The following is a 25,828-nucleotide window of genomic DNA, read 5'->3' as shown; positions in this document are numbered from 1 at the left end:
AACCTGGGACCCTTGAGTCCGCAGGCCGATGCTCTATCCACTGAGCCAAACCGGTTTCGGCTGAATCTAACTTCTTACTGAGATACTCACTTTCTTAAGAAGAACAGATGTTACCACCAAGCTTGTTTCTAAAAAAATATGAACATTGGTTCATGCATGACAATGACCTTAATGCTGAGACACTCGAATGTTTAAAAGTCATTTGATGCCGCTGAGAAATGTGCTCCTGAGAAAATTAATGGTGAAACCCTGCCTGTTTTTCATCTGCCGAACATAAAGTGCAAGAGAGAATGACTGGCTTATTAAAAGAAAAGAAACAATTATCTGATGGTTCTTACATTTCAGTTTCCCCTTTGGCTAGCTGCATCTAAGTCCTGTTGTGTGTGTGCCTGGGCTTTGGCATGGGGTTATGGAGCTGGATTTTCACGGTCTGCCTGATTTTCACAGCGTTCCTTCCTCTCAGTGTTGGAGAAACCCCTGTGACGTTTGGTAGACGGCCATGGTACATCGTTCAGCCCAGGGCCGGGGATTGTATTTATTTTTTATTTTACGTTGTTTCAGCTGTTTTCACTTTTTTCTTTATTGTCTTCTTGCCTCCCACTGGGTTCTTTTTGCAAGCACTGCCTGGGGAAGGAGAATGCTCAGCTATGAACTCTTTAGCACAGGGGGCGGGAAGGAGTTTCCCTCTCTCAGCGGTTCCAATAGCTTCTAAGCCGCGTGCATTTAACCCACTGTGGTCTGAGCCCCGGTTAGCTCTGTTTGCAGCTATTTCTATGTTAAAACAAATTCATTTCAAAGTTTTCCATGGGTCATTAACATAGCCTATTAGATAACCTGAATTATGTGTTTTAAAATAAAAAGTGTGTGTGTGCGTGTGTGTGTGTGTGTGTGTGTGTGTGTAAATTGGTATTTGGAGAAGAATTTAGTTCTATAACAACTGAGTTCTTTCTAATTTAAAGGTTATGTTTAAATCAACTCTGTCACTTTTTTCCAGTTTCATTAAGATATTATTCACACACACACAAAAGATATAATTGACATATAACATTGTATTAGTTTAAGGTATACAACATATATATAGTGTTATGGTATGTTAACTAATGCCATGTGTTAACTAAACACAATAAGTTTGGTTAACATCCATCATCTCACATAGTTACAAATTATTTTTCTCGTGATGAGAAATTTTAAGATCTGTATTTCTGGCTTTTCACTGTGTGAATTTTGGAATATCTTTGACCATATCATGATGTCATATCATTCAAGGAAACAGCAGATGATGTTTTTATGTCAAAACTCTGATATTATTGGTAACTTGTTATTATATTACCCATCTAGGGAAGCTCTAATGCATTTGGAGGTGGGAGTAGATAATTAATGTAGATGACACTTTCTTTGGTCAAAATCCCCATTCTATGAATATGTTAAGTATGATCATCAATAAAAGAGAGACTGTATTTTCATAGTAGAGTTAATGAGCACATTAGTATAATAATTACCTAAAACTGATGTGAAAGATACATCTTGCAAACTCAAGATGATTTGCAGAAGGACAGCAATGTTTGACATCCTTTCCTTGATTTCCTAGGATTACCTTGACTGCATCAGGGACCAAACCAAACTTCCTCTGGGGACAGAAGAAAGATCAGCCCTTTTTGGAAACATCCAGGATATCTACCACTTCAATAGGTAAGTCAATACGCCAAAGATTGTTCTCACACCGGGACATTATAAATGTCTCTCAAATGAATGTGGCCCTAAGAAAACATCTCCACAGTCACTGATTTGACTTCATAAAGTGTGTGGGCTCTCATGCCATGAAGTCTTCCCCCTGGAAATATTCTTGTCCCGCATTTACTCAATATCCTGTCCCACTCCATCCCTCCGGCTCAGAGGAGAGACCTGTTTGCCCTCAATTTCGAATATACGATATGATTGACTTTTAGGATACGTCTCTTGTTTCTCTTTTTTCCCACCCCACTCACAGAACACTCCCTGAGGGCAGGGATCCATGTGTTGTTGTTTTTTACTGCCTAAGGCCTGGCCCATATGGGCATCCGAACTTTTGTGGAATGAATGAATGAATGAATGAATGAATAGAAACAATAAGCATAGAAATAGCAGCAGCATCTTCCTTCCACACCATGATGTGAACCGAGCATCCAAAAATCCACGCTGGCTTCATCTGCAGCGTCCCACCTCCACTGCACTTTCTGAAAATTTCTTCTGGCTGGGGAGTGGGCAGGACACCATAAGCACACAATAAATACTTGAAGTTATTTATATATGAATTCATATTTGGTAATAATGAAAGTTAAAAGTGATTGATTTAACTCAAACATGTATTAAGTACCTACTATGTAGCAGGCATAGGGCTTACTGGTAGACCGTGTTCGTAGTAAACAAGGCAGATGGAGCCGAAGGAGCTGGGCAAACATCAGTTATTAAAACGGAGTGTGATACTTTTTGGAAGACCAGGTAGTAGGCAGGTTAACCACAGACGGTTTCCAGAGTATCTGGGTTTGCTTCTCAGCTGAGCCATGGATATATCCTTTGGTGAGTCTTTAATGGAGTAGAATAAACAGTGTCCTCAGTTCAAGTCTTTGCTCAACTCTTTCTATCTCAAAGCACTTACTGGGCGCCCCCACACACCTTACCTGCTCTGCTCTTTCTTTCTCTCCCAGAATTCAGCAATTTCGAACATACAATATGATTGACTTAAGGATACGTCTCTTGTTTCTCTTTTTTTCCCCACCCCACTCGCAGAACACTCCCTGAGGTCAGGGATCCATGTGTTGTTGTTTTTACTGCCCAAGGCCTGGCCTATATGGGCATCCGAACTTTTGTGGAATGAATGAATGAATGAATGAATGAATAGAAACAATAAGCATAGAAATAGCAGCAGCATCTTCCTTCCACACCATGATGTGAACCGAGCATCCAAAAATCCACGCTGGCTTCATCTGCAGCGTCCCACCTCCACCGCACTTTCTGAAAATTTCTTCTGGCTGGGGAGTGGGCAGGACACCATAAGCACACAATAAATACTTGAAGTTATTTATATATGAATTCATATTTGGTAATAATGAAAGTTAAAAGTGATTGATTTAACTCAAACATGTATTAAGTACCTACTATGTAGCAGGCATAGGGCTTACTGGTAGACCGTGTTCGTAGTAAACAAGGCAGATGGAGCCGAAGGAGCTGGGCAAACATCAGTTATTAAAACGGAGTGTGATACTTTTTGGAAGACCAGGTAGTAGGCAGGTTAACCACAGACGGTTTCCAGAGTATCTGGGTTTGCTTCTCAGCTGAGCCATGGATATATCCTTTGGTGAGTCTTTAATGGAGTAGAATAAACAGTGTCCTCAGTTCAAGTCTTTGCTCAACTCTTTCTATCTCAAAGCACTTACTGGGCGCCCCCACACACCTTACCTGCTCTGCTCTTTCTTTCTCTCCCAGAATTCAGCAATTTCGAACATACAATATGATTGACTTAAGGATACGTCTCTTGTTTCTCTTTTTTTCCCCACCCCACTCGCAGAACACTCCCTGAGGTCAGGGATCCATGTGTTGTTGTTTTTACTGCCCAAGGCCTGGCCTATATGGGCATCCGAACTTTTGTGGAATGAATGAATGAATGAATGAATGAATGAATGAATAGAAACAATAAGAATATCTACCTCATATGGTTACTGTGAAGCTTCAGTGAGCTGATCCACCTAAAGAGCCTAGCTCACGGCCGACACAGAAGAAACACCAACATATTAACCAGTGATGACATTGACTGTGTTATAGTAAATCCCATTGTGAAGTTCTACGGTGTCCTGTCATCGTGTGACTCAACCCCAGTGCAAATGACAAATCGCCCCTTTTCATGTTGAAATTGGCATATGTGAGCTCTTTGAGGGCAGGATCCACGTCTCCTTTGCCACCTGTGAGTCCCTCACCCCTAGCCCAGCCTGGCCTCTGGGAGACATGCCAACTGAATTGCATCAACTCATCCTTCAAATCTGAAAACCTGGGCTGTCAACAATACCAGTGTTGCAACATCTCTGTCGTATGATTCAGTAAACCATGAAACCCAGTTTGCATGTTCCAAGACAGTGGTTCTCGACCTGGAATACTCACTAGATGGAATCATCTGGAAGCCTTTTTTTTCTTTTTTCTTTTGTTCTTAAATTTGCTCCTACCTCCAGAAATTCTGGTTAATTAGGCTGGTGTGGGGCCAGGGCATCAGGAATTTTTAAAAGGTCCTCAGATGTTTGTAATGTGCACCATGGTTGAGAAACACTGTCTAGATCAAATAAACACAGTAATAAGAAAATAGAGAAAGGCCAAAACCGGTTTGGCTCAGTGGATAGAGCATCGGCCTGCAGACTCAAGGGTCCCAGGTTCGATTCCAGTCAAGGGCATGTACCTTGGTTGCGGGAACATCCCCAGTAGGGGGTGTGCAAGAGGCAGCTGATTGATGTTTCTAACTCTCTATTCCTCTCTCTTCCTCTCTGTAAAAAAATCAATAAAATATATTTAAAAAGAAAATAGAGAAAGGACAATAAAGAGCTGAACTAGGGAATGTAGAGTCCACGTGTTCATGGAATGTGTTGGTCTTAGAGCAACCCCCATGTTGCAGTCTCCGATGGTAAAACCCTTCGAGCCTTCCAGAACCCACCCATGGCCCTGGAACCTGGGAGGAGGGAGGAGGCCTAGATGCTGGGAGGCCGCTGGCCCACGCCTCCCTGTGGTCTGGTTGTAAGCTGATGGCAGTGACTTTATCTAGTGCTTCCTTCAGAGGTCACAGAGCTTCATGTGTGTGATCCCCTCACATGCCTCCTCTGGGCCTCTCTGACTCCAGACCCATTGTGGCGTGATCCGGGAAGGGTTTTCCACTCCCTGCAGTTCAAATCTTCATGCGTCTCCTAATGTAAAGAAAGATCAGGATGGAGTGGCCACCTGTGTTGGCAACATGGGGCCTTGGCCATGGAGCCCCGGCTGCAGCAGCTGGAAGACTGAGAAGACCTTTCTAGTCCTGAATTGGTTCCCTGTTCTCTTCCCTTTGGCCTCCTCTCAGCGAGGAAGTCAGACGTGTCCAAAATAACCCGAGTCAGAGTAAATGAGTGCCCGGATGATATGCGAGGCATCCGTGCAGTGACACAATTATGTGACCATGTTCGTACCTGTCCCTTCTGCAGATCACATTTACACAGCCCCTGCACAAGCATTACCTCATTTCATCCTCTTAGCTCTCCGAGGGAGACCAGATGCACATCTTAGAGACTGGGTACCCACCTGTAGACGAGGAATCAGTGGTACTGTGTAGAGCTAGAAACAGGATGTAGAGCTAGAAACCCAGCCGAGGCTATTTTGAATTGTCAAATCTCTATTGGTGGTATTTTTGTTATTATTATTATGACTAGAGGCCCGATGCATGAAATTCGTGCAAGGGCCTTGGCCCCAGCCCCCACCCACCGCTGCAGTGGCCGGGGGGGCCTCTGCCAAGGCCCCCACCTGCTACGGCTTTGTCTGGAAGGAAGGATTCCAGAAGGACGTCAGGTCTAATTAACATATTACGCTTTTATTATAGGTTATTATTATTTCATTATTATTATTTTCAAGAATGTCTTCTTATTAAACTTTTACAGTTGAGTTGTCTATACTGTTATTTCCCTATTCACTTCTTTTTTCTTTCTCTTAAATCTGGAGTCTAAATTTAGAGCTCAGATGTCTTTGCTATTATATTTGGTTAAATAAAAGTATGGATGAGACTTTTCATGTGAATGCCTCTTATGAATCCTTTATTATAAACCACCCCACATCAGTTGATTTCAAAGACACAACTATCCAGCAAATCTATGGTTGGGGTTTGAAATAATTTTAAAGTTTCTATTATTAGTTCAGGTCTAGGTTTTTCAACATCATATAATATTATTGTGACCAACTAAGCAAGTTTTTAAATCTGTAAAATTAAAGAGGCCAAAAAGAAAATGATTTTATACTGGCCTGAACATTTCAACTGACTAGATTTTGTTTTTCAGGAACTATTTCCAAAATACAGAAAAGCATAGAGTACTATGGTAAACACCCATGAACCATCTATCAAAGCTTTTCATTGTGCCATATTTGCTTTAGAAATTCTTTAAAGCATAACAACATTACAAATAATGTTGAAGCACCATGAGTACTCCTCCCAACTGCATTTCCCTCTGGGGAGAATGGCACAGTGATGGTAAACCAGTTCTCCAGGCTGAGGACAAGGGAGGGGAACCTGACATTGACAGTGTTTGCCAATTCCTGTGGTGCAAACACTCCCACCCCAGCAGATTTCAAGCTCCTAACAAGACATCACTGAACATGGAATTAGGAATTAATATGCAAAATTGGCTCTGGCAAGCCAGTATAATCTGGCTTAATATGTCACTATAACTGTAACTGCTATCCAAGGCTTGGTGTTTCATTCCCAAGTATGATTTTGTTGCCAGGACTATATGTGTAAGCATTTATTTAAACTACGTAACATGCTTTCACTCATTTCAAACATAACATAAAGTGTGTCAATTTTTACAAATCTTTTTCACTCAACGTTTTTAAGATTTATAGCTCTACTTTGTTTATTTTAACTGCTGCGTACTATTCCACTGGGGGGAATACATTACTTTGCCTTTTGCCGATTATAATAAGACCCAGCATCTTTTCTTGTTTATTGGCCCATATCCATTGCTTATCTGTCTGTCGGGATGTTTCTTTTCCATGTTGTTGTATAGGAGTTGTTGATGAATTCTGTCTGGTGTTCTTTGTAGATTATGTGAGCTGCAAATTATGTCCTCGTATGAGACTTGTTTTTTTAACTTTCATTGTGGTTTCTTTGAAAAGAAGTCATATAATTCATAAGTTTGACTACACTAAATAAATATACTTTTTATGGCATGTGGGTTTTGTGTTGTGTTTAAAAAATTATCTCCTGTTCTCAGTTCATAAATTTATTTTTCCCGTAGAGCCTTAAAATCTTGCTCTTTACATATATCTTTAATCTAACTAAAATTGATGGAAGTATGGTATATGCTAGGAAACCCAGATTCTTATTGGCAAATGGCTAGCCAGTGGTCCCATCACTACAGGTTGAAAGTATACCCTCTCTATGCTGATTTGTAGTTCTGCATTCTTCCCAGGTCAGGTTTGCATGTACGCATGGATCTGTGGCCGGGATCTGTACTCTGTTTCGTTGGCCTATTTCAGTGGTCGGCAAACTCATTAGTCAACAGAGCCAAATATCAACAGTACAATGATTGAAATTTCTTTTGAGAGTCAAATTTTTTAAACTTAAACTTCTTCTAATGCCACTTCTTCAAAATAGACTCACCCAGGCCGTGGTATTTTGTGGAAGAGCCACACTCAAGGGGCCAAAGAGCCGCATGTGGCTCGAAAGCCGCAGTTTGCCGACCATGGACCTATTTGATTATCCCTGCCCCATATCACATGTCCTAATTATTAAGCCCACATTGCTCTTCTTCAACATTGGCTTAGCTTTTCTTGACTCTGTGCACTGGCAAGTTCAATGAAGAACTCTGTTGGGATTTTTATTGAAATTGCATTAAATTTATACATTAATTTTGGCAGAATTGACATCTTTACAATATTAAGTCATCCCATCCATAAACATAATCTCTTTAATCAAACTTTTTAAAATATTCTGTAATAATGTTTTATAATTTATCCATCATTTTCATACATGTCGTTTTAAAATTTTCTATTTTTTAATTGGTTGTTATTGTCATCTAGTAATGCTTTTGATTTTTATATGTTGATAATATATCCAACTGACTTTCTAAACTTTCCCATTAGTTATAATAGTGGTTTATAGAGTTTATCTTTTTTCTATGCAGACAGTGATATCTGAAAATGAGAATTCTTTTTGTCTTTACAATTCTACCCCTTGTGTTTTTTTCTTGTCTTTTTACTTTGACCAAGTCCTACCACATAATGTTGGTTAGATGTTGACATCCTTATCTTTTTTTTACATTAGCAGGAATGCTTTAACTGTTTTACCATTAAGTGTGATGTTTGCTCTGGGATTTAGATAAACATTTCTTCCTATTTTGCTAAGATATTATTGTGAATTAATATTGGATTTTATAGGATGCTTAATATGCCTCTAAGAAAATTAGCATATGATTTCTTTCCTGTTCATAATGTGGTAAATTATATTAATAGGCTTTCTGATTTGAATCATACATATATTACTGGAATAAACCTACCTGGTCATGATGTTTTATATATTTATACACTGATAAGTTTGATTTGTTTGTATTTTTTCATTCATGTTCATAAGCGACAATAGCATATCATTCTTTCCTTGCACTGTCATTGTTCAGTGTTGGCATAGAACTAGATTTAAACTTTATTTCATAGGTATTCCAACATGAAATGTTTTGGAACACAATTGAAACTTCATTTTTGTTTTCTTTTTTATGCCAAAATCTCCCTTTATCTCCTAAACCCTTTGATATCTTAGATATTTAAGTTTCTGGTTTGATGTCTGGAAGAAATCTCCAAATGGTCAGAAAACTAGGTCAGTCAAAACACACACACACACACACACACACACACACACACACACACACACCACTTTCCCCATTTTAAGTTGCCCCCAAAATTCCTAAAACTTTATGTCATTAATCTCTATACCACTAGACTTATGCTAACTAAAGAAGAAATGTCAACTGCTATATACAGCATCACTCTCTTGGAATAGAAAAGAGTTATCTAAACTGTAACTTGAATTTTTAAGAATAAAGAATGAGGAGTCCTGGCTAGGCTGGCTCAGTTGATTAGAGTGTTGTCCTACACGAGAACGTTGTGGGTTTGATTCCCGGTCAGGGCACATACCCAGGTTGCGTATTTGATCCCCAGTTGGGGTGTACATGAGAGGCAACGGATTGATGTTTCTCTCTCACATCAGAGTTTCTCCCTGTGTCTCTCCTTCTCCCTTCCTCTCTAAAGTAAAAAAATAAAATATAAAAAAATAAAGAGTGAGGAAATAGAAACCATTTCTCCATATTGAATTCTTTTTTAAAATTATATTTTAGCAAATTAAAATCATCAGAGCTCCCTTCTTTCTTCAAAAGATGGAGTAAAAATATCCTTTATCCTTCAGCTCATCTTCAATACCTACGTGAACTCACTACTGTGTGTAAAACGCTGGGCTAAGTCTAGTGGTATAGAGATTAATGGCACCATGGATAGCAGAGGCAGTAAGTCATATAATCAAGGAGTGAACAAAATGCTTGGGGAACTCTGAGGGACACGCAATTAATTTTATCTGGAGGAGCTAGTGAATGCTTCACAGAGCAAATACCATACTCGTATATCTTACAACAAAAAAGGATTGGGGCCATGCTTTTTTTTCTCCCTTGAAATGTAATTTAGAAGATGAATCATGGGATACAGATCACAATAAGGCAAGGAAAAGTGGGGGCAGTTCTCTTTTCTTTCAGTGCATTTTCATGCCACCACAATGTCTTTAACTTCTGCTCAGTGGTCGAAATATTTTTACCCACAGACTTCTTTCATGTGAACTTTTCAAAGCCAGTGCTAATGTACCAGTAGAATGAATGGCACATTTAGTACTGTTCATCTCACCTGGTTTTCCGCTCCCACATGTGCCCCTGTGATGCCATGACCTACTTAGGTGGGTGGGGAAAGGAGGTGGCTGCTGCGTCTATTGCAGACCGGAAGGGGAGAGGAGGCGTTCCCAAATCTCCTGCAGTGTGAGGCAGTCCAATCTTCAAGGTCAAAATACTGTTCCCAACTTCAAGTTCACATCAGTGGTCAGAGAAAATTTTGTATGTAATACGTTCTGCAAAAGAGAACAGTGTTTTCTCTAATTTCCCATCCAAACCAAGAACGTGAACCCAAGTAAGCAATCGTATTTTCTTTTTTATAGCCCTACTCAAAAAATGAGAAAATATATGGAGCAGTTACTCAGGGAAAAGGGAAAAGACCCCAAACCTGAATGTAGGATGACTCTCATTTTAGTTTTGAGAACAAAACACAATCCGTGAGTCACCCCTTCCTGCTAATGTCCACGTGGAGTTGCTCATTAGTTGCACCGAGGCAATGAGAAACCTAGGCCCCACCCCGCCAGGCTGTAACTCGAGGGACAGCCCTGCTCCCAGTCTTTATGGAGTGTCTGCAGTGGCTGCTATGTCATGTCCCATGGCCCCATCTGTGTGCCCTTAGTACATGGCACATTATGTTATAATTAGTCCTCTTTTTGTATCTCCCACACTCCCTGTTGTTCATCAAACCCCAGCCACAGGGGTTCCTTTCTATACTTCCCTTAAGAACACACCAAGTTCCTTCTGTCCTGGACTCACAACCAGTTTCTTAAATGTCTTTCTCTGATAGTCCTCCCTACGCTCAAGTATCACCCTCCACGACTACTCCAACACCCTTCCACCCTCACCCAGCCTCCAGTGCCCTCCATCACGTCACCCTCTTTATGTTTCACATCATATAGTACAATGTCATATTATTACTTTCACATTTCTTATTAAGTGATAAGGTGCTATGGTGTGTGAATTTCTCCTCTAATTTCATTTAGGGATTAGTTTTTAGCAAGATGTGTTTTTAATATTTGATTTTTTTGTGTAAGAATACTTGACATGAGCCCTAACTGGTTTGGCTCAGTGGTTGAGCGTCAGCCTGTGGGCTGAAGGGTCCTGGTTTTGATTCCTGGTCAGGGCACATGCCTGGGTTGCAGGCACAATCCCCAGTAGGGAGTGTGCAGGAGGCAGCCAATCAATGATTCTCTCTCGTCATTGATGTTTCTGTCTCTCTCTCCCTCTCCCTTCCTCTCTGAAATCAATAAAAAGATTTAAAAAAAAAAAAAGAATAATACTTGACATGAGATGCACCCTCTTTTTTTTCATTTTTTTATTAAGGTATTATATGTGTACATATCTTACCAATGCCCCCCACCCCCACCCCACTCCCATACGAGATGTACCCTCTTAACAAATTTGTAAGTGTACAATACATTATTGTTCACTTGGGTACAATGTTGTACATCAGGTCTCTAAGATGTAGTCATCTTGTTTAACTAAAACTATATGTCTGTTGACCAGCAACTCCTCCATTTCTCACATCCCTAGCCCCTGGCAACCACCATTCTACCAATTCATTCTAGGAGTTTGACTATTTTAGATTCCTCATATAAGTGGAATCATGACAGTATTTGTCTTTCTGTGACTGGCTTAATTCATGTAGCATATGTCCTCAAGTTTCATACATGTTAGGACATATTGCAGAATGTGCTTATTTTTTTAAAGGCTAAATAACATTTCATTGTATGTATGTTCCACAGTCTAGATTTTTTATCCATTCATGGACGTTTAGCTTGTTTCCACATCTTGGCTTTGTCTTTATTTGTTTGTTTTGAGCTTTACTCATTGTTATTTAATTATTTTCTTTGACTTTGTGTTAACAGTTGGCAAGGAACATGGGCGTGCTCATGTCTCTTCAATATCCTGATTTCAATTCTTTTGAATAAATGCCCCAAAGTGGAATTGGTGGATCGTATGGTGGCTCCATTTTTTATTTTATTTTTTTTAAGAACCTCTGTATTGCTTTTCATAGTAGTGGCACCATTTTGTATTCCTACTAGCAGTGCACACAGGTTCCAGTTCCTCACATCCTTGCCAACATTTGTTATCTTTTGTTTGATGTGTTTTTTAGTTATTCAGTTAACTCTATCACCCCTGATGAGAACATCGTCACCATGTGACAGGGCCTTGGTCTGTGTTCTTTACTCTCTAATCCCAGTGCCTATAACAGTGCCCGACACGGGAGGCTTTCAGTAATTACTATGTTGCGTGGAGAGCAAGCAAGGCAGTGGGCAACTATATCAGGATGATAGCCCTGGTGACAAGGGAATGAGCGGATTCCCATTACGTCCTCCTCACTGTTCCCATTTTTTGTGTGTTGATCCTATTTTAGAAAAGAGTTGGAAAGGAGAGCTGGCCAAGTGACTCAAACAAGGCCTCCCACGTAGGCAGGACCCGTGCTGTAGGCACCATGATGCAGAGTCTAGCCCTCAGCTTTCTCAAGGCAATCAGGAAACAAATCCTTCAATCAATCCTATATAATAAAGAGCTACTATGCTAATTAGACCACACAGTGGAACAACCTTCTAGAACAACCTTCCAGAATGACCAGTGGGCGGGGTGCGGGGCCGTGGGGCCATGAGGCAGCTGGAGCTGTGAGGGCCTACGTTTGCACGAATTTCGTGCATTGGGCCTCTAGTGTGTTTATAATATAGTACAGAACTGGCATTTGGAGCCCTGGCACTAACCCCAGCCGTGGCCATTAATTATCAGCTGTGTGACCTAGGGTAAGCCACCTCCTTTTGAAGGAGCCATGGTTTCCTCACCTTAAAATTAGGGGTTGGGACTGGAAGGTGTCTGAGCAACTTCCCAGATCTGTGGTTCGTAAGCAATTAGCGCCAGTTATTCATTTACCTGTGAGCTTTACCGAGAGCCTGGGCGGGTCCCCTAAGACACTTCCTCCTGCCAGCAAGTCAGCTGTGGAGATGAAATTAAAGCTGCCAGGAGAGCTTGATGAGAATAGCATTTAGAGCGCAAGGAGTTAACTGTTGTCAAGGAGTATTTCTATTAAGCTATGAGAAGTGACAGGATGAATTCTGCTCAAAATTCTTCTGTGCCCAGAAAGAGGATTAATATTGGAAGACTGGACACAAAACCCACATCCAAAGCACGGCCTCCTCCGGGAATGGGAGCACTGGACCAGACGCATGGCTTCTTCAGCTGTTCTTTTTCTTCAGCCTTTTATCTCCATCCAGTGTTTAGGTCCCAATGATTAGATTTCAACTGTCTTTAATTTACTCATACCCATCTTTTTATAAAAGATTTTTTTTTTTGGAATTTTTATAAGAGTTTATTTGAGCCAAACTGATGACATAGGCTAGGGAGCAAAATCTCAAATGCTCCTATAAAAAATATTGATATAAATATCAGAACTCTATTTTCCAAACTAAAAATAATCTTACAAAGGAAATGTGTTTATGACAATATTAGGAAAGAATTTTCAAATTGGGACTCTCCTGAAATCATACATTTGGTAAAAGATCCTTTCAAAGTGCAAGATAGACCAATAGATTTCAAAGTAATGGTATAGTTAGCACGTTAGTATACTTTTAGACTCCACCAAACCCCTAAGAAACTACGACTTGTTGAGTTTCAGTATAATATCCAAGAGAGAGATCCCCCCTTATCTGAAAGGCTATTAAAATATTCCTCCCTTTTCTAATGACATATGTGTGTGAGGTGGGACTTTCCACTATATACTTCAACCAAGATAACAGATTGCAGTAGATTGAACCCAGAAGCAGAGATGAGATTCTATCTGGGTTAAGGTAGACATTAGAGATTTGCAAACATTTAAAACAATGCTACTCTTCTCACTAATTTTTTTTTGGTTTTATAAAATCTATTTTTCACAGAAATTTATGTTAACATAATTATATTTATTATGAAATGAATTGGTGGATTTTTTAAATTGTTTTAATTTTTAATATAGAACATAACAATAGATAGAACCCACATAAATATCTCTTCAGAGAGTAAGAAGGCTCTAACACGAGGCGCTGCCTGGGAGCGAGCGCGGTTCTTCTGCACAAAGTTTGCGGTCGGCTCTGAGGTGTCTCACCTTCAAACAGAAATTGACCAAAAGAAGATCCCGGATATTTGGTGAGAGCCTCGAACATGAATGACAGAAGCAAACGTGATCAGAGAGAAAGGAGCTCGGCCGAAACCAAGGAGCAGGAACAAAAAGTCCAAAATAGTAATGACACTATCATCCTTGGAGAGCAAAGGTTTTACATCCTTAAATAAGAACAGACACATAGGAAGAGCTTTCTTTAAAAAAGAAAAAAACATCTGAAATGGTATCTAAGAAACAAGGTTTCCAACACAGGTGCTGGGTGAAGGGCGTCCTCAGGATGGTGTTGGGGAGACGCTGAGGGCCGCCTTTCCAGGTGGGAGCGGGAGGACAGAGGGGACCAGCAGGTTGTCATCAGAAAAGAAGGCACCAATAGATGATCTGATGTTTGCACACAGTGAGACGAGAGTTATACTCTGACAAAAGTTTAAGGATAAATTAGTAGTGTGTACTTAGACACAAAGGAGAGAGAAAAGAGAGAGAGAGAGAGAGAGAGAGAGAGAGAGAGAGAGAGAGAGAGAGAGAATTTTAACTCCAGGGGAAACATGGTTATATAAGAAAGGAAATGTAATTATGGTGTCCTGCAAGGCTCATGAGAATAATATTTAAAATGTAATAATATCTAAAAATGTAAGCTCTGACTTTAATCAAATTTCATAACAGAACTCATTGAGAAGATGGGAGGTGGGCATGTTTAGGGAAATTCAGAAGTAAATACAATGCAAAACTGAAAATAATGAAAATGTGGCATCAGCATGTTTAGAAACATGGGTACATGCAGCAGACACGGCTACAGCGGAACATGCTTCTAGATAGTGGCAATCGAAGGTGGGAAACAGAACGCAAGGCTATTTAAGTTATTAAACATGTAGTGCACAGCTAATTAAAATAAACACTCAATATAGTAAAATATGTATTAATACAGCAATGCAATATGGACATGCATTAACATTTACACTGAGAATGCCCTTTGACCCAGCAATTCCATTTGTAGAATTTTATCCAACTATGCGAAATTAAATGAATTATGCTATTTTTACCCAATGAAATATCATGCTGTTACTTCAAATAAGGAATTATTTAAAAAATAATATAAATATACATTTAAGAAAAGACCTTTTCTTCCCTAGCATATCTTTCCTCTAGAGCACAATCTTTGTTTAAAATTTTATATTTGTTAGTGTGATAGAATGTCCGACTCTTCCAATGGATTCCATGCTCCAGGAGACCCAGGCCAGAGATCATATCTCAGTTTGCTCAGTGATGTATTTGCTCTTGGTGCTTGCACAGTCCCTGGTGCATGGAACGCTGTTTGGTGAATGAATGAGTGTGTGTGAGCACCCACGGCGACAGTGAGAAACACCTGGAAGACGTAAATGTTGGTCAGAGCTTATCTCTGAGTGAGAGAGTTACAGATCAGACCAAAGTTTAAATTCCTGTTCCCTCATGACCTTGGAAAGTCCCTATTTAAGCCTCGGCTATAATGACAGTAGGTCCTCAGTTATCCAATTAAATGATTCCTTGTAAAGGCCATATAAATGTTTAAACGTCTAAGGTATGTAAAATGTCCTCCACCATAAAACTACAGTCTAATATTTCCTTTTTTGTTTGTTTGTTTATTAGTGAACTTTTGCAAGATTTGGAAAACTGTGAAAATGACCCTGTGGCCATAGCAGAATGTTTTGTGTCCAAGGTAAGCGGGGTTCGTTTTTCCGGGCCAACAGCACAGACACAGAGTACGAATTGTTTTCATTTTACTGTAAAATGACTTGTTTGTCTCATGGTGGGTGAAGTTAGCCACTAATCTCACTCTGGCTTCTTTCTTTCTTTCTTTTTTTTTTTTTTTTTACCAACAAGGGGAAAAATAGACTTTCCCCAGTAAGTTAGGAAATATTAACTTAGTAGTTGTCCTGGAATTTGTATAGCAATTGTATGATGTTACTCGTCTTTCATAGAGAAAAACTAAATTTGGGGAAATTAGGGAAGAGAAGAATGTTAGAAAAATAAATAATTGTAAAATACCACCAGACCACTTAGACTATAAATATTTTATGTATAATATATAGGGCACTAGCCGAGGCTACACAATTATCATTTAGGGGCTAAAGAGAAGCAGAATTCATCTCTGCCATCGTAACAATGTATTCTTATTTTCCTACATTTTTCTTAAGCTGCATTGATGGTTTAGAAAAACACAAGGAAAGGCATTTGACTTTTAAAGCTTAAATGGCAGTTGGTGCGTACTCTGTGCCCAGATAGGAGACAGAATTCTGAAACATACAAGGCAACCCTTCCAACATTATTTTCTGGACGTACATGTAGAATCCGATCGTAAGTTTCTCTGAAAAATTCCACAGCTTTTGTTTGGAAAACCTCTAGCAGAAATTGTTTTGCAGCAAAACCTTGTGTGATTTCTGCAGTTGTGGTTTCATAGGTACAAAGCGTTTAAGCAAAGCTCAGTGCTTTGGGATCAACCAAGAATTAGGACCTCTTTTCAAGCTACAAAGTCTAATGCAAGTCCAATGGGAACCCGGAGGTGTCCCCCCAACCTGACCTGGCTCCGTGCTTGCCCCCACGGGGTCATGTGTGACGGCTGCAGATCCATCCAGTGGCTTTGGACCCAAGCATAGCACTCTGGGCTTTATTGCAGTGAGGTTCCTTAAAGGCATCTGACAGCCTTGTATAGAAAACACTCCTGACTTGGTGGGTGGGTGTGGGTGTGGGCGTGTTAACTTGTGAAATGTTTGTGCACACATGGAGGCATACAGTTCTTTTCACAAGTGGCCTGTGTCGTAATTAATTCTCCTAACGGGTGGGAATATGAAAAAGAGGAAGAAAATGAAAGCAGGAGAAATGGGTCGAAAGATATGCCAAGTATATCAAAGGAGATATGTTCAAGTAACCGCAGCACATAAACAACATCGAGGCTTTTGGAGACGTTGGGGCTTTTACTGGTAACTGTAATCACAAGTTGATTAAAGACGGTCCAGCATATGCTTAGCTCCGGCTTAATTATTCACATAAAAGTCTGTTTATGGGCCACGTTGCCAACTCCCAGATCTCATTTTTCATTGTAATAGTGCCAGGTTTAATTAGAAGACCGACTCGGGCAGTCCACACGCTCCCATGTGAGCAGGGAACTGTGAGGGGGTGTTGGGTCCTGGCACGACCTGCCCTTCACTCAGCACCCTGACATTTAGAAGATGCTACGTTTTCTGAAGCGCACGCAGCTGCTCAGCTCCGGGAGGACGGAAAATTGCTTTAATTGAGGAGCCATTAATGAAAGAGGCAAAGCTGGCGGTTGACTTGGGCTTTCATCTGAAGCACTGGGGCCTGCACAGATTCACCTTTGACCTCGTGCTTGTGGTCCGAGTAGGTTACAGGAATCCCTACTGACAACCGGAGAGCCAGCGGGCAGGTCTCAGCTGCTGCTCCTCAGAGAGCAGAGTGCAAACGCCTTTCTCCCGAGGGACGGAGATGAAGGTCCCTCCTGGGCAGGCTAGGCTGCCTCCTGGCTGAGCATTCGTCTGCTCGCAGGACTCTAGAAGCACCCAGAGCAGGCTTACCTCCATTTCCTGCCTTACCCTCATTTCCATCCCTTATCTGGACTGTGACCTGGGCTGACCCTGGGTTATGTTTAGCAAGGAGACAAAGTTTGTCTTCAGAGATCCAACGCCCCTATGAGCCTCCTCCTCTCCCTGGATGCCTGGCCTTCCTCCCATCGCTGCCTTTCTCCCTCCAGTGCCCAGACATGCACACGTGTGCACACACCCCACACACACTTACTGAACGTATCCCCCAGAAATGCTGATATCCTATATTCGTATCAGGCCAATGTCACCTTGCCCATGTGCTCTTTACAAATGAAACCTTTCTCATTGTGTCCAGGGAAACTTTGTCCAATAAAAAATTTTAAACCTAATCCTACTTGATTTTATCAGAAAGGATTCTAAATAAAAATTCCTTTTAAATCAGAAAAAAAAAATTTATTTAAACCATTGAAGTTCTAAAAGGTAAAATAAAAGGCACTGTGGAGAGTGATTCATTGGCCTTGGATTGTTTATTCTGACTCAGAGAGTTACAATCAAAAATTTAAAAACCTAGTTTCTGCCCCCTGACCCCCCCCCCCCCATCTGTAAACCCCTTTCCATCGGCAGTCTAGGGAAAAATTTGTCAAGGACCTTGCAATTGACCAAAAAGGTTATTGGGTGCTTACAACAGAAAACCTTCCATTGCCTTCAATGGGAAAAAGCTTAAGGGCGGCTCCTTGGAGGAAATAAAGCCTTAGCTCAGTGTCAAAGGATGCGTATGGCTCTCCAGTGAAAAAAGTGGGGAAGACAGTGGGCAGACACACATGGCTCCTTTCATTGTCTTTGAATTAAACTACAAGTCTGTCAATTATAGATCACTGATAGCAACATGCAATAAAGGATCTTGGCCACAGACATGCCAACGGATACTGTCCCGTAGAGAGACGGTTGATTTCTTTACTCAGCCACCTCTACAGAAAAAGCCACCTTGGGGTCATTTGTAAACTTGTTTCAGCATTCCTCACTGACCAAAGTGTGATACTTTTATTCTTCTTCTTTGATCCATTCATAATATCTTACCACCTTCCTCATTAAGAGGTTAAATAAAATCTTTGACAGTGTTCATATTATATGTGTGTGAAAGTCATGGTTCTACCTTTTAAAACAATTATCCTTTAAGATCAAGAAGTATTGATTGACTATTTCCCACTATTTGATTGCATGACTAGACATCTGAGAGATTAAGAAATACTAGGGAGTGGAATATGACCATAGCGAAAGGCAAGAACCCCACATTGGTTAGACATACTGCACTGGGGCATTGCTAACATGCCAGATCCGTACAGATGGATAGACTTGGGTCCAGCTGTCAAATAATTCCCAGCTTGGCAGAGAGAGGGGATTTAGCAGTGCAACAAGTATATCCCAGGTGAGCACGGTATGGCGCCCATGCTGCAGGAACTCAGCCTGGAGTGGGAGACGGACAGGTACACGGAACATGTCACTGTCCTTTGGTAAATGCCACAAGAAAAGTAAGCATTGGGTTTTGTGGAAGCCCAGAGCAGGAGCAGTTGGCTCAGCCCAAAAGCTTAAGGAAGGCGCCTTGGAGGAAATAGAGCCTTAGTTCAATGTCAAAGGATGAGCTGTGGCCGAAACCGGTTTGGCTCAGTGGATAGAGCGTCGGCCTGCGGACTCAAGGGTCCCGGGTTTGATTCCGGTCAAGGGCATGTACCTTGGTTGCGGGCGCATCCCCGGTGGGGGGTGTGCAGGAGGCAGCTGATCGATGTTTCTCTCTCATTGATGTTTCTGACTCTCTATCCCTCTCTCTTCCTCTCTATAAAAAATCAATAAAATATATATTAAAAAAAAAAAAGAATGCGCTGTGGCTCTCCGGTGAAAAAGGTGGGGAAGACGGTGGGCAGAGATAACTGCAGACAAACAGCTGCTTTCTCGTGCCCTGCACATGCTTCTCACGGGACATTTAAATCATCTACTTCTGTCTCTCCCACGCTGCAAAGCCACCGAAGGACTAGGAGCACCGGGCAGAAGCCCTCTTCCCCCCTCTTCCCTTTTACCTTCACATTTCCCTAACACGGCAGGTGCTTGATGAGTGTTTATTGAACTCGAGTGCATGTGGATTCTAGATCTGACACCAAGTGGGTAAAAAGGCGCAGATGTTTGCCACAAGGGCTCAGGAGGCGGGCTCATGTTGTCAGAGAAACAGATCTAAAGGCATGAGTGCTGTTTATTCTTATTGTTTTTCAGTGAATGGTGATGTCTCGGCCTTTTTGCCCATGACAGTCTCTTTTGTTGCCTTGCAGAGTGAAGAGTTCCACATCTACACCCAGTATTGCACCAACTATCCGAGGTAGGCTTTGGGGGTGTGCCTCAGCACTTTGATTGTCTCAAGTCAGTCAGCCAGGGGGTGTTGGGGTCGGGCGTTCTGTGGCTGGCACTGTGCCGAATACTTTGGGGAAACTGGAAAGCCCGCGGAGCCCGGATGACGGGTGCCCACACACTGGTCCGTTCGGGCGTTGGGCTCCCAGGAGAGCTGCTCTAGGGGAAATCATGCAAGACCCTCCAAGAGACCGAAAAGGTTGCTAAGTGTCCTTCCGTGGAAAACCAAATAAACCCGTGTTTTTTTGCTCGGCGTCTTGTCCAGTAACCCTTTTGTTTGTGTGCCAGGTTCCTAAAAATCTCCGAAGGACTACCACCGAGTGTGTATAAGCTGGCTGTTTTTTTCTATGTCAGTTCTGTGAACTGTGTACGTTTTATGGAGTTCCGAGAAGGGAAAGATCATCAGTTTAGGAGAGAAGAGAGGACTCGGGGCCTCACCTGATCACTGCCTCTGTGTTGCTTACCCTGGGAGCGCTGGGTGGGCCGTTTAGGGAGCACCCCCTAGACCATATGCTGACCATTTCAGTAAAGCCTAAGACCCTGGGTCACACTGACTGAATTTCTCTTTTGTGCCAAAGACACTTATTGAGCACTGACTGGTTCCTAATCACTGTGTATACTGCTGTAAATAGAAATGTTGCTGAATTCAACCTTCACCGCAGCCCAGAGATATCCAGGGATTAAAACAAAGCAGACCAGCCATCACAGTGTGGGCCCACAGTAGGTCCTCAGGCTGTGCCAGTTCACCATCACCTGCCCCATCCCACTGCACGGGTGAAGCAATGAGGCTCTGATTTTATATGGGTTTATTGATTTTACAAGGGTCACATAGTTCATGAGTGGCCCCAAGAGGATTCTCTAACCTCACGGCTCACGCCACTACATCTTTGTAAAGTTCCTGGAACTGTATGGACCCCCACCCCCACCCCCATGCCTTTTGATGGTCCATTTTCCCACGTGCTCCTTGAGTGGTTGTGCCAGGGGCCAGACAGGAAGATGAGAGCCGGGAGGTTTTACACGCTCTGTGGCCAGGCATGGTAGAGACTTGTCCCTGAGAGCCATGTGGGTGGGGGGCCCCCTAGAAGAGCAGCCAGCAGGCTGAGCCCTGATGCTGCGACAGCAAGAGGAACAAATGGGGCCCCTCTCCAGTGGCCCCGGAAAGCCAGAGTGGATTAAAAGGCGTGAACCCGAGGCTTCCTTCCTGAAGGCAGGCCCCTTTCCACTGGGGGATTGTAGTCTCTTCCTCTAGGCACTGGTCAGGATATCGGGCTGTGGCGATTTATTTGGTGGGTGGCCAACCAGACTTTTCCCAGGTTTCCCTAAAAACAAAACAAACAATTACCTACAGATTGGTGCCTTTATCACTCATGCATATCTGTAGACCCACCCACAGTTCACACAGTTTCACTTAAGCAATGTTCTCTCCTAGAGTTTCCACATCGATGCTGAGGGTATCAGGAAATTGTAGGGTGCCCCAACTAAATCCATGGTGCTTAGGGTGAAAACCAGCATTGTCCCACACCCTCATTCAGAGAAATCACAGAATCAACTTCTCAAAACTTCCTCCTGAGGGAAAGGAAAAGCCACCCAAACTGTAGAACCAACAGAGCTCTGGACCCAGTGATGGGGCTCGGGGGAAGTGGGGGGAGGGGGGACTTGTTGGGGGATTCTTTCTGTATAAATCTCATTCAAACATGTCATTTGAAGAAAGAACTTCTGAATTTGTAATTTGGGGAGTTTATGCATTAAGATTTTTTTGACTTAGTAGTAAGAGAGTACAAAATAAAGGCTTCTTTCTTCAGGGTCATGGGAAAGGCAGAATCATTGGTGCCGGAACGTCTTTAAGAGCCTGTCACTCATGGAGCCCGGTCTTGAGCTTGGTGCACGTTGATAAGAAACAGGAGCTATATCCCTCGCCTTCAGGCAGTTTCTTGTCTTTTGAGGGTCAGAACCCAACTGAATGCAGTGGTGGAAGAGAGTTAGAAAAGATCAAATCAATGAGCACAAATGAATATAGTACAAACTCAGTAACGTGCAAAAAAAACAAAATATACTGATATAAAGAAGTAGTACATCCCAGTGAGCTGAGTTAGGGACACTTGGGGGAAGTGATTTCTTATTTTGAAGAAAACAATGTGCTAGAGATGCCTAAAAGACATTCTCAGGAAAAAAAAAAAAAGAAAAGAAAAAAAATATATATATATGCATTCTCAGTGAAGCAGACACATCCAGTTCTTGCCCAATTCTGTGTTTTCCTCTTCATAGAAGTTTTCCTCTCGGCCCCTTGACTCCTCTCGGCCCCTTGTCTCCAGTCAGTTTCTCCTAAGGCCCGAGCTTCCCTTTCCTGCCTTAAGCCAAGAGTGCCAGGTGTCTCGGCCCATCTGACAACTTCTCTTCCCCTCAGATCCAAGGCTGGTGATATTAAATGTCACCAGCACCTCTTGACAGATGTCCACCTTCTTCATACCAGTCACACCCCAGTGATTTCCCTGGGAAGACACGGGCCGCCCTCTCTCCCCCAGGGCTGCCTGACACAGTCGGGTGATTGTCCTCAGATGTCCCCCTGTGCCCTGGAGCGCAGGCTGCTCCGGAGTTCCTTACCCTTGGACGAGAGCTCCAGCCCTCAGAAGGCCAGTGACCACTGAGCAGCTGATTCCGACTCTCAGGAGCCTGATAGAAGTCCCACGGTTACATGATGGAAAGAGTTTTAGAAATCTCCATTTAGGGAGAAACAAACCCATCTGAATAGATATTTGTCAGAGCAGATGGCTCCAGAGGGATCCTAACAGCTTCAGGAGGAGACCTGCATTTCCAAGGAGTTCTGTTTTGTTGTTTGGCTCTGTCTGATTTTCTACATTAACCCTGAAAACAGATTACTGACTTGGGGAGAAATTACTTCCACCTGCTTCCTTCTAAGTTATGAGACCATAATATTTTAATTTGTGTGTGTGTGACGACACAAGCCCACTAGCTTGCTTTATTTCTGAGATTTGAGCATTGTTTCCACCATTCCCCTGGGATACTTGGGAACCATACATACATATATATATATATATTTTTTTAATTGATTTCAGAGAGGAAGGGAGAAGGAGAGAGAGATAGAGACATCAATGATGAGAGAGAATCATTGAGGGAATCGTTGATCAGCTGCCTCCTGCCACGACCCCCACTAGAGATCGAGCCTGTAACTCAGGCATGTGCCCTGACTGGGAATCGAACCATGACTCCTGGTTCATAGGACGACCCTCAGCCACTGAACCACAAAGGCCGGGCTGGGAGCCATCCTTATTACCTTTGGGGGACCTGGGATGGAGAAGGCATTCTGACCCTCTTTTCTAATACCCCCCGTGAGGTGCACTCCTTACGGAGCCAGGGTATCCAGCTGTTTCAGAAGCTGTCTTTAGAAGAAGCAGAGCCACTTGGAGGGGCAAAGAGGGGTCTGTTCAAGGACTCTCAAAGGGAAGTTGACCTGCGGGACCAGGTCTCCGAAGACTTGCACTTAATGCCATGCAGTCTGTGCATCATACAAAGACGACCAGCAGAGGGGCGACAATGTCCACCATGGGGCTGAACCTGCTGGGGGGAGGGGCTCCTTTTTCTCAGTACAGAGGTGCCCCCTCCTTGCACTCTAACCTGTGGGAACTGAATACAGATGTGTGGTTTGAGCAGATGGGGTTCAATTGGGGGCTAACAGCCACTGCGAGTCCCCTTTGCTAAGCCGTGTGTCCGCGTAGGGGCCAAAGCCCTGGAAGGAAGGGGCTTGCTGCTTGGAGGCATGTGTCTATGGGTGGCTTCGCTGCTGGGGTGTCTTTCTCTAACTCACCCCCCGCCCCAGCGGGACAGCTTTGTCTCACAATTTAGATACAAACCTTTCTTCTTCTTCTTCTTGCAGATCTGTGGCTGTGCTAACAGAGTGCATGAGGAACAAGACGCTGGCCAAGTTCTTCAGGGAACGTCAGGAAACTCTGAAACACTCACTGCCTCTGGGGTCCTATCTCTTGAAACCAGTTCAGCGGATTCTCAAGTATCACCTCCTTTTGCATGTAAGTTTTGGCCTGCGCTCGAGTTCGTTCCAGAGGATGGGGGTTTTGAGCGTGTGTATTAGATTTAGGAGGAAAAATATCAGAAAAGGCTGGGGACATATGGAAACGTTTTCCACACTCATACTTTACAACTGACTAATCTGCTTTGAGGAATTAGAGATATTTATGTTCGAGGCCTGCCGCCCCATTGACAGCAGCGAAGTACAGATCCATTTCAGTTCTGATCTGCCGGGGCTCAGGAGCACCTCACGCTGGCCATGACGGTTCCGGGCAGGGAGCGATCATCGTAATGAAAAACAGGTTTCTTGTGTTTCATTTTACTTCCTTGAGCCCAGATTCAGTAGGCAGTGGGGAGGGAGAGCGATTGGTCTCAGATCGGCTTTTGTATGAGCAAGGAGCAGGGGCTGAAAGCGGAGAAGACAGGTGAGCAGTGTGATGAACAATCTTTGAGGTGGGCTTAGCATCACTTCAGGGTATCTTTTCTTTACATCATTTCCCATTATTTGGACAAAATTCAGGGAAGCTTTAGAAACAAAGGTAGATGGAGCACTCATATGCTCGTTTCTTACCCAAGGACGTTGATCAAAATGGACAGAAGTTGTGTTGAAAGTAACTTTTGTGCAGTAGGTAGAATTGGATTGCCAGTGCAATAGGAGAAAGACAGGCTGCACAGTGGTTAGGGGCTGGCTCGGGGGCAAAACTGCCTGGGTTCCCATCCTATAACTCGCCCATGTGCACTGTGGCTCACAAGCAATCAGTAAAAGTAAATTATTATTGTTACCGTATCCTTTTTGTCCTACATTCAAATTTTTTCTTAGAGAGATTTTAATTCAGAGTTCCTCTCCATATCAACATGTCTGCAATTTGCATGTATCTCTTTTTAAGCGATTCCAGGTTTCTAACTTGGATAATCATTCCAGGCTTGCTCAGTTCACACATCTAACATTTTAAGAACCCTTATGTTCCTTCTTTGCCAGGACTTTCTCAATTTAGTCTGTTTGCCTGGGTGGCTCATCTTTGAAGAATATCGTGTCCTGTGAAGCCACATCAGGGAAAGTACTTTAATTGTTAAATTGATGCTAATAACTTCTTAGATTAGTGGGATTTCAACATGTGAATTTGGGGGGAGACGCAGACATTCAGTCTATAACATCTGGTAATGAATAAAAACGGGAAGAACAGTGGTTAGATTATTTGAAAACTAACTTCTGGTTGCCTTTGAAGTATTTTTGCTTTTGTTGTTTGTTTAGAGAGCGTTCTTTCTGTGTCATTCACATCACTTCAAAGTTGTGTAGCCATCCGTGAAGATCCCACAAGAATACGCACTGTACTCCTGAGACTGTTGTTGATGAACAGATTGCCTCTCGGACTAAAAGAAGAAATTAGTTTGTTGTGTTTTTTTTAACTTCGCTGTTGATGTTGAGCTTACCTGGGAGTTGTTAGTTTGGAGATACAGTTTTAAAGGACCTTTCTGAGTGTGGAAGGAAACTGTAAATTCCTTTCCAGTTTCTAACTAGATGGAAAACTTGAATACTCAGTAAAAGTAAAGATTTATGAAATATGACTATAAAATCATCTTTACAAGTTATACCAGAAGATTCAACCTCCACCCGTTAGCTTAATGAATATGCATGATGAATGTCATGGAAACGACCTAATGGACTATACTGTCTTCCTGTGTTTTACATATTTCTATAGGGTTACTGTTATTTTTGTTTTAAGAAGATACAGCTTAATTTAATGAGCATGTATTGGCCATCCAGCTCTCTGGTAGGCCCTGTTGAGAAGATAAAGGACAAAAGGAGCTATGTAGTCGTCCCTGGCCTTACACTCTTAGGAATTCTAGGGGCATGTGTCTTATGTGCTGGAAAAAATTAGCGCAGAGATTGTGTCCCTTTCCCATCTCCCAGGCATTGTGGACCCCAGTCCTAAGCTCAGTGCTGACTGTCAGAGCGAGTATTTGAACCAGGAGGTCCTCCTCAACACTGAAGGATTGTCTTGGGTGAACTTCATTTGGGTTTTAAAGCCTCAACTACATGGAAATGCACTTGCTCTAGAAGTGGTGTGTTGTTGTTGTTTTTTAAAGATAATGTCCACTGTATTTCTGAATCTGTTACATTACAT

The 25,828-nt window shown here is 42.4% G+C and overlaps 1 protein-coding gene across 2 annotated transcripts in view; it reads left to right on the top strand.

Annotated features, from left to right (window-relative positions):
• Window positions 1-25,828, top strand: part of PLEKHG1 (pleckstrin homology and RhoGEF domain containing G1) — a 191,755-nt gene that overhangs the window by 138,708 nt on the left and 27,219 nt on the right. For both annotated transcript variants that reach the window (XM_079780707.1, XM_079780706.1), the window contains 4 exons: window positions 1,589-1,689; window positions 15,358-15,427; window positions 19,586-19,632; window positions 23,554-23,704. In XM_079780707.1, coding sequence (XP_079636833.1) covers window positions 1,589-1,689; window positions 15,358-15,427; window positions 19,586-19,632; window positions 23,554-23,704 — 369 coding nt within the window. The remainder of the gene's footprint in view (window positions 1-1,588; window positions 1,690-15,357; window positions 15,428-19,585; window positions 19,633-23,553; window positions 23,705-25,828) is intronic.

This window comes from Cnephaeus nilssonii (genome assembly GCF_951640355.1).
Source record: "Cnephaeus nilssonii genome assembly, chromosome: 9".
Classification (NCBI taxonomy): Eukaryota; Metazoa; Chordata; class Mammalia; order Chiroptera; family Vespertilionidae; genus Cnephaeus; species Cnephaeus nilssonii.
The sequence above is the reverse complement of the archived record's forward strand: the minus strand, read 5'-3'. Positions and strand labels throughout refer to the sequence as shown.